Here is a 9,307-nt window from a genome sequence, read left to right as displayed (position 1 = left end):
TTTAGCTCTATAATCGTTGGAAAAGGCAAACAAACATAGAACAAATTAGGCCCACAAAATTTGTTACATAATCCTTGAGAAGAAAACTGGTGATAGTTATGGTTGGGAGTATCTAGAAAATCTATCCCATTTAGACATGTGAAGTAACATTTCCCCAAATGATATTTTTTACGGTAAGGCAAATATAAAACACTGCCACTTTGTAATGCTGGCCAAAATACCCTAGAGAAATATAACCATCTAACATGCAAATAGAGATAATTTTTTTAAATTTACTCTAATATATGATACATGTAATTCCAATATACATATAACAATTATTATAACATCATCTATACATAGACATAATCAAATCTAACATGGTAATAAGAACATAAGTATGCAAGCAGAAATAATTAACATCACAAAGATCATCATTCCCTAGGGTTCCTTAACTCCATCACATGACTAAACATAAGATTATAATGACATCATATAGCTCAATCATAACCTTCCTTCATTAATTTTATAATCATATAATCTAACAACATAGAAACACATCCATTGCATTTGCCTTTACGTGTGTACAATACAATCACACTTATTCCTAATTCTAGGTTCATTATAAATGCACCAAATCCAAATGTTCTTAGCACTTAATCCCAACCAATTAAGAACAATCCAATGACCATATGATAATCATTTCTATCACATAATCTTTCCATAATTTATTCATCGGAACTAAACCATTATTCTATGATCTCCTTTGAAAACCTAACTTCTTCTATTATCTCAATTACACTATGACAAAAAATCAATTCAATTGAGTAAGCAATGACTCATTCATCAATCATTGGAGTAGAAGTGAATTCAAGTTAAAGTATTTAAGATGGCATCCATGATCAATAATGCAGCTAGGACAAACAAAAATGCAACAACAATCTGGCAAAAATGTAGCAATATTGGACAAAGATGCAAAAAAAGGAAAAAACATCGAAAACTTTGCAAACCAAACAAAACACAGCTTCAACTTGACAAAAATACAACAAGACCCTCACAAAAATATGACAAGAGCTTGACATAAATTAAGTGAGGCCCTAATGAAAACATATTGACCCTAGAACCTAAAAAATCTAAACCTATAAAAATGCACAAAAAGACAGGCAAAAATACAACAAGAATTTGTTAGATACATATGAACATTGAACAAATACATCGAAGGATCTGTAACCTATCAAAATATGAACTTACAAAAACGTACCAACAGACTAAGAAAATGCAGAAAGACTCTATGAGATATGCAAGAACACTATACAAATACACATAAATAAAGAAATACTACTGAAAATAGAAAATAAAATCCTAAATGCAAAAAAACACAAAAAGTGAAGGTTTTCTCAATAAAAACACAAAATCATTGTAAATTTGTCCTACAAATTTTGAAAATGCTTCACAAACTAATGAAAAGTGATTAGTATGAAGGGACAATAGTCTCACTAAGCGTGCCAAAATATGTAGGCTAAATATTGACCTATTTTTAATCCATAACTAAGCCAACCACTAATCTTAGATCTATAAACTAATTCAACAATTAATTAATAGATAAATCTACCATGCATGGAAATAACATAAAATAATCAAAATTATACCTTCACACACATAGTAGGTTTGTCTGCATTATTATTCTATCCTCCATGATCTTGTATTGATGATGATTTCTCTAAGTTTTGTGTTGCATTTGCACAAGAGCTCAAGGAAGAACGAATGTGGTTGTGGTGATGTAAGGCTATAATTGTGATGATGTGTGCTTAAGATATATTTTGGCAGAGTATAGGTATGCTGAAGCTATGTGTGATGTAGAATGAGACGAGGAAACCTCTTTTATAGATACCATCCTAAAATTGGAGGGTTTAGATTAAGTTTGGAAATAGTGAAAGGTCAGGTTCTTATAGATGAAAGAGAGTCAATAGGATTTAAGGGTAGGTAAAGATAAATTAATGAGATGAAGAGGTGGGTTGATGTTGGAGAAAACACAAAGGCAATGAAGAGATAATTGACACTTGTCATATGAGTACTATTTTAGATTATGATCCATGTGAACAATTTGAAGGGATAAGATTAAAGAGGAAAAAGGTAAGTGAATTAATTAAATAAATAAAAGTACTTCTTTAATTAATAGAGGAAATGGGTAGATAAATTAAATAAATAAAAAATATTTATTTAATTAATAGTAGAAGAGGTTGATGAATTAAATAAATAAATAAAAATATTCATTTAATTAATAGAGGATATCACGGTAAAATAATTAAATAAATAATAAATAATTATTTAATTAAGGATAATTTTAGGTGTGTATACATACAATCACTACAATTAACCAAAAATTCTCAAGATGTGGTGCACATGTGTAATCTATTATCCTACATTCTTTTCGATCCTCCATTTGGATCAAGTGATTTCATCTCAATGTTAAAATGTAAATTGTATGTTTACATTTCAACATCTAAGTCCTCTGCACTAAAAAAGGAAAGGAATGTGAATACACTAATCAATATTATGAATTATAAATTCATTTTATGTTTCTCCTCTAAATTTGAATACATTTCATATCATTTTCTTGCTAATTCTAAAAATATTATCTTGAATATGGGATATCATAGTAACTTGTAGGGTGATCCAAAATATCCTTTGAAACTTATGCATGAATGTTTTTTAGATTAGATTAACTACTTTCCATACTAGAGCTAGATAATTGGAAAGCATCCAATGATAATATTTTATTTAAGTTTCTTTCCAAAATTATTACTATGTTATTACAATGTACTTGATTTTTTGTATTCTAATTGAGGGTATTATTCAAAAACATTGATATCTCTTGGCCCCATGTATAATCTATCTTTCTTTTTTTATCCTAAGAAATATTGCATTTATAGCCAATTAACATTTCAAATAAGATATCATATTAAATATTTTGGTCTCTTTCATCATGTTCGACTAGTCATGTGAGTTATCACTAATAGCTTTGTACTAGTGAATAATATCTTGATATTGTAGTGTAGTTTGTGTAGACACTCAAAATTGGTCATCACTCCTGCGTTGCTAATCTAGTTTTTAAAATGGCTTATATGTCACATTTGATCCTCATCATATGTTGACATTACTTCATTCCTTTAGTTTTAATTCATTTTGAATCCAACCCTAATCAATCTTCTTCATTTGCAATTGGTCCTAAATCACTATGATTGACATTTTATAATTTTCAAATAATTCAAATTGGTCTCATCTTGACAATTAAATTTAATTCCCTTTTTGTTGATAATTAATCAGTCATTAATTATCAACCTCATTATCAATCAATTTCAATCAGTCCTCTATGACACTTTATCAACCTTTTATGGTTCTTTATCAATCAATCTTATCAATCCTTTATCAAGTCATTGTCAATTGATCTTATCAATCTCGTCAGTGAGCTTATCAAAATCATTATCAAACTTGGGTCTTTTTCGATCCTTTATCCTATTTTGTTGTCCACCTCGATGAATTGTCATTAATTTTTATCAATTATTAGCCAACCAATCATCATTATTGGGACCTAGTTTGTCATTAGGGTTGATATTTTAAATTATTTAAATCATTTCCCTAGGTTGATTAAATAAATAATTAATCAACTCCTTTGTTAACATGTCCCTTTTTAATCATTTATTCACCGTCTTTGTCCATGTCGCAATTAATATTTTTATATATTAATTGGCTAATTTGAGTTATGAGTGGAATTAATAATTTTTAATTATTAATTCCATCTCATTTCTCCCTCTCCCACTTATCCTCTTCTTTTTTAGCTTCCCTCCTCTTTTCTAGCTTCCCCTCATCGTTTCTAGCCTTTCACTTTGCTCATTTTTGAATGGCAAATTTTCTCTCCACAATTCACTCATTTTATCATTAAAAGAATAGTTATTTGCATATAAATATAAATATGTCATTTTTTTGACATAGAAATGTGTCATATTTTGTCAAAATCATTCCCTTTTTTAATGAATTTGCATCTTTCACCATTTTCATTCCAATTTCATATACTCATGAACTTGCCTATAAATTGAGCCTATTTCTTCATCATTGAAATCTACATTTTGAGTAACTATATGTTGTCAAATTAACTTCAAATCTGTGAATCTTCATCATTGACATCCACATATTGAGTAACTATCATATACTCATGAACTTGCCTATAAATTGAGCATATTTCTTCATCATTGACATCTACATTTTGAGTAACCATATGCTATCAAATTAACTTCAAATCTTTGAATTTGCATCATTGACATCAACATTTTGAGTAACTGTATGCTGTCAAATTAACTTCAAATCTTTGAATCTTCTCACCCTTGCTTTCAACACATTTGCAATTTGGAGTTTGAGAGCCATATACCATTTGATTAGAGAAGCAAGAAGGAAAGTGGAGGGGATCATTTCAAGCATATGAAGGATTGTTTGCATTTTCTAACCTTATTTCCTTATTTATACTTTATTTTTGTACCTTCATTGATGTGGGATTTATAGATTTTTATTAAATGCCTAACTTTTCCTCTCACAGTTTGAATGAACTAAAACATCCAAGTCATGAAATTTAAAGCAATATGTAATCCCATTATCATGCTCAATAATGTAATCATTTCACTAATATTTGCCTAGGAATCACCCCTCAAAAGTGTCTTTGGAAGGTTGGGTATGGTTCTTATCTCAGCACTTGTATCCATATCTAATCGATGGATCTCAAAGAAAGAACTGTTGGAATCCTAGTTCTAGTATTTAAAACACGATGTCAATATCATTGGTACTACTTATCGGTGAAATTGGAAGTGGTATAAGCCGTGAATAATTGTAGGTGTCTATAGGTTCTTTGATAATGATATCTCTTGTGCTAATTTAGATATATATTTTTAAAAAATATTAATATTATAAAATAATTATTAAGTCAATTTTATAATATATAGTTTTTAAGGGACTCTTATTGCTATGATTGCCATTGGTGCTCAAGGGGACGGGCTTGTTTCTGCAAATATGAATGCTAATCATCATCAAAGTGTTGGGGAGTCTTGAAGGAGTATTTATAACATTATATGTATTCAATTACACTTAAGAAATATTCTACAATGGTATTAAATCATAGAATGTCTTCTCATGATCATAAAATAGTAATAATAATTTTACGTTTCAATCGATAAAAAGATCAATCTTTTAAAGAATACTTTTTGCCAGTAAAAGGTTTGAACTTTTCGGCTTCTTCACTTTCCTTTTCACTTTTCTGTGCCGCGACCTTTCCAGATTCCATAGCAACTGCATGGGTTTGATAGGCGTTGTCACCAAATACAAGCTTACCTGGTTTACGTATTGGAGCTCTTGAAGGGGATCTTGACCTTGCTGATTTAACTTTCGGACTTTTGGGTGATACAGGTTTTCCATTCAGACGCCTTCCAACTCCAGTGAAAGCAGTAAATCTGCATTGAGATTTTTCTTCATGCTCTGTAGATGTAGTAGTTTCTCTTGTTGATCTTGCACTAGTTGCATTAGTGCAGATATTAGCACGATTTAATGGCAGCCTTTCAGGTTCTTTGTAATCAAGAGGAGGAGCAAAGTCTACTTCCAAGTCTGCGTCAAACACACTTATGGCAGATTCAGGTTTTGTTTCCACTATATTTATACAATATATGGTGTTGTTATAATCTAACTTAATGGTATCCCCTGTGGTCAAACAAGAGAAGTTCCTCAGAGAAACCTCCAAGAAAGCTTTTGGGCTGGATATGTCTAATAAATTCTTTGTGTGCGGCTGCAATTTCAAACTCGTTCCCTTTGGAAGAGTGGTATGCTTTAATTTGACTATATCTCCTGGTTGTAGAAGCATATTTTCCATCATCCAAAGTGGCATATAAATGATACCCTCCTCAGCCACGAATTCAAGTACTCGACAGTGTGAGATGCAACCTGTGATGGTATTCTGAAGCTGGAAAAGCATTGGATACTCTATTTCTTGAGATATCAGACGAGAAAGAGCAGAAGGAGGCATTATAATTTTGTTGGCTTTTTCAAGCTCTGGTTTGTCAGTATAAATGGGTGGATAACATTGATAGATCTGCTCAAAAGTAGCAGCTTCTGCATACCAATTTCTATCTTCATAAGGCCCTCCATACGTATATCTTCTATATCCATATCTTCTTTGATAAGATCCATCTTCATGATGTTCTTCTTGATGGTTGTTCATAACTTCCTCGGGTCCTCCATGTCCACATCTACTTTCATTAGATCCATCTTCATAATATCTTTCTTCTGCATGCACTTTCATATTTACATCAATTCCATCTTCAAGATTTCTTTCTTCTTCATGTCCATTCATATCTTCAGGAGGTTCTACATATCCATATGTTACTTCATCATCTGATCTATCTTCATGCACATTCATATCTTCGTCAGATCCATTTTCAAGCTTTCTTTCTTCTTCATGTCCATTGATATCTTCGCCAGGTTCTCCATATCCATATCTTCCTTCATTATCCGATCTATCTTCATGAGAACTTTTACAATCCAAAAATCTCTTCCTTACCAACATTATATTCCATTTCTGAAAAATATTTACAGACTTTGAGTTCTCAATAAATTCCTGTGCAGTTACGTATTCTTTTTTGTTGGGTGTTAGCAATTATATATAGATGTCATATAAAGGGTTGCGTCCATTCTATTTTTAACACTCGTAGTGTTAACTCTTAACTGCTCCATCAAACTATAAATGAGCCTATATCACTATTAATATGAAATAAGATTTGATTTTTTTTCTTTTTTCTTTTTCTAAAGATTGAAAGCTCTTTTACATGCACTATAATTAAGAAAACGCGTGAAATGGAACTCAATATAATTACATTAGGAGCTTGGAGTGCATTTCCACCGTTCCATACAAAATAAGCGTCACGAAATTTGAACTTGTTGATTAATTCTTAAAAAATAAATGTTAAAATATTATTAGTTTTTGTTTTAGTTAAAACGAATAAAATTATTGTCTATATAGTAATTTTGCATATTGAATATAATTGTAAAGTTATTTGAAGAAATTTTTTTGGCGATACTGAATTAACTTTTTGTTGTTATAGTAGAAGAAATTTTATATGAAAACTACCTCAATTTAGAGATTGTGGGACCAAAGAAAGATAAAAGTTTGACTAATTATAAAAGCTGGAACACCAAGAAGAGATTGAAAAAACAAGTTATTATATCTTTAGAGCCCGCCCCTATAACATAATAAAAAGCATGTTTTAAGCCTGCTCATGGTTTCTTTTCCTCAAATTTCTTTTATTAAATCTACTCCCTACAATATAAGGGTGATGCATCCACTGCAAGTACCACAACCCGTGCTTATTGCCGATCAAGCCAAAGTTGTGTCCTTGGACAAAATAATTAAGAAAGACAAGTTGTTAGTTCAATAAAATTTGTTGAGAAGGTCTAGGATCCAAAAATGAGTTAAAATAATTGTTATTTTAGGGTAGAATCCTTTGAACAAATATTTATTGGTGAAAATATTCACTCCTTTGGCTACACAATGTGGGCCAATTCCCTTCATCAATACATTTCATTACCTATTAATCCATGTTGAAATGGACTTGTCACTACCTACATCCATCACTATCCTACTTGATCTACAACAAATTACAACCAAGAGTGACATCTAACTACCACTCTCTCTCAAAGTCATATAAAAGCAATGTTGGTGTACATGTTGAGAATATGCATCCCACAATAGACATAGAATCTATTTTCAGTAAAAGGCTTAAAATTTTCTCTTTTGTTAAATATATATTTGAAAGCTATAGGAAAAAAAGAGTTAAAATATTCAATGAGTAGATTGATTAGTTTAATGTTAATGCTTAGTATTAAATTTAATGAAGAATTATAAATAAAAATGAAATATATCACATTTTCTTAAAAAATATTAGAATTTAAATTTATTTTATATAGATATTTTAAATGTTTCTAAGTAATAAGTCATTTGACATACTCATTAAATTTAAATATAAAATGAAATATGTAATTACACTAGCACCTCTCCCTTACTGCATCTTAGGAAAGAAGAAGAGATGTGTTCCTCAAAGATAGGTCATATGAAGTACACATGTACAAGTTATAAGAACCCTAAAACTAAAAGAGGGTGCAACCCTTAAAAAAAGATAAAACTTGTATGATAAAAATTAATCAAAAGGAGCAGAAAGATAATGGCTTGAAATCCCTATAGGATATTACCTATCTATGACTTCACAAAGGAGAGGTATAATGCAAGAATAGAATGTCACATAACAAATTTTGTATTAGGTCCATTTGCAATGAATGAATTAGGATGAGTGTGTCTAGAAGTTGATCATATATATGTCGATGTCAATGTTGAAATATGACTAAAATTGATCAATGGGACAATGCATAATGCATGTAATTTGAGAATGGTGTTAATTTTGAATTTAGATGGAAGAGTTGAAACAATTGAATTAAGGCATGTAAAAAAATAAATGAGGGTTATAATTGTTAGTCATTCAGAGACTCAAGCTCCCAAGATCACCTATAAAACCAAAATATCCTTCTACAAACGAGAAAAGAAATAGCTCAATTTTTCAAATAACAGATGTATAATATATTAGGTCAAATATACTAAATGAAAACATCTATGCAATAGAAAAAGTACATATGAGACTTCTCTTATATAGGAAAGGTTGAGAGATACGACCAACTAGGATGATGGAAGATGTCTTAATGTTATGAAATGAGACAATTAGGGGATAAGATCACAAGTGTTTCTAAAAATACTCCTAGAGCCCTAAGTAAACTTAAAATGGGAACATGCATAAATATAACCTAATTAGAAACTAGTTAGATATTGTTCCTTGTTGATACCAATAGCCCCTTTATGTGCAACTTAAGGACATTGATAAATTAATACAAATGATGCAAATGCGAAAATATGGGACTTTCTTTAATAGGCCATGTTAGGTTTGCAAATTCAATCTCTCATAAGTGAAGAAAAGGAGAAAAACCATTAGAAAAAAATTCCTCCCCAAATGAGAGAAATACAAGAAAGTTCACAAAGAAAGGACTCAATATGACCTATTCCTTTGAAAGTGAAAATTAGAGATAGTATAAAAGTAAAGACAAATGTGTTGATCTAAAAACAAATAATACTAGCAAATTCGCAACCATCCTTTGAAGCCATTTTATTGTATGATCCACTTAATAGTTTGGTTGAACAAAATGTGTGACCAAATGGAATAATGGGCAGCTAGAACCACCAAATATACTCATG

The 9,307-nt window shown here is 30.5% G+C and overlaps 1 protein-coding gene across 1 annotated transcript; it reads right to left on the bottom strand.

The window, feature by feature from the left end:
* Positions 1-5,206: 5,206 nt before the first annotated feature.
* On the bottom strand, positions 5,207-6,118 carry LOC131067270 (uncharacterized). Its single transcript, XM_058002220.1, has one exon. The coding sequence runs from the start codon at positions 6,038-6,040 to the stop codon at positions 5,207-5,209; it is 834 nt and encodes a 277-aa protein (XP_057858203.1). The 5' UTR covers positions 6,041-6,118.
* Positions 6,119-9,307: the final 3,189 nt, after the last annotated feature.

This window comes from Cryptomeria japonica, chromosome 7 (genome assembly GCF_030272615.1).
Source record: "Cryptomeria japonica chromosome 7, Sugi_1.0, whole genome shotgun sequence".
Lineage (NCBI taxonomy): Eukaryota > Viridiplantae > Streptophyta > Pinopsida > Cupressales > Cupressaceae > Cryptomeria > Cryptomeria japonica.
Note: the sequence above shows the minus strand (reverse complement) of the source record. Positions and strands in the feature narration are given on the sequence as shown.

Coding starts and splice junctions, on each gene's coding strand:
- LOC131067270 (XM_058002220.1), bottom strand. CDS start 6,040: ATGCCTCCTTCTGCTCTTTCTCGTCTGATATCTCAAGAAATAGAGTAT.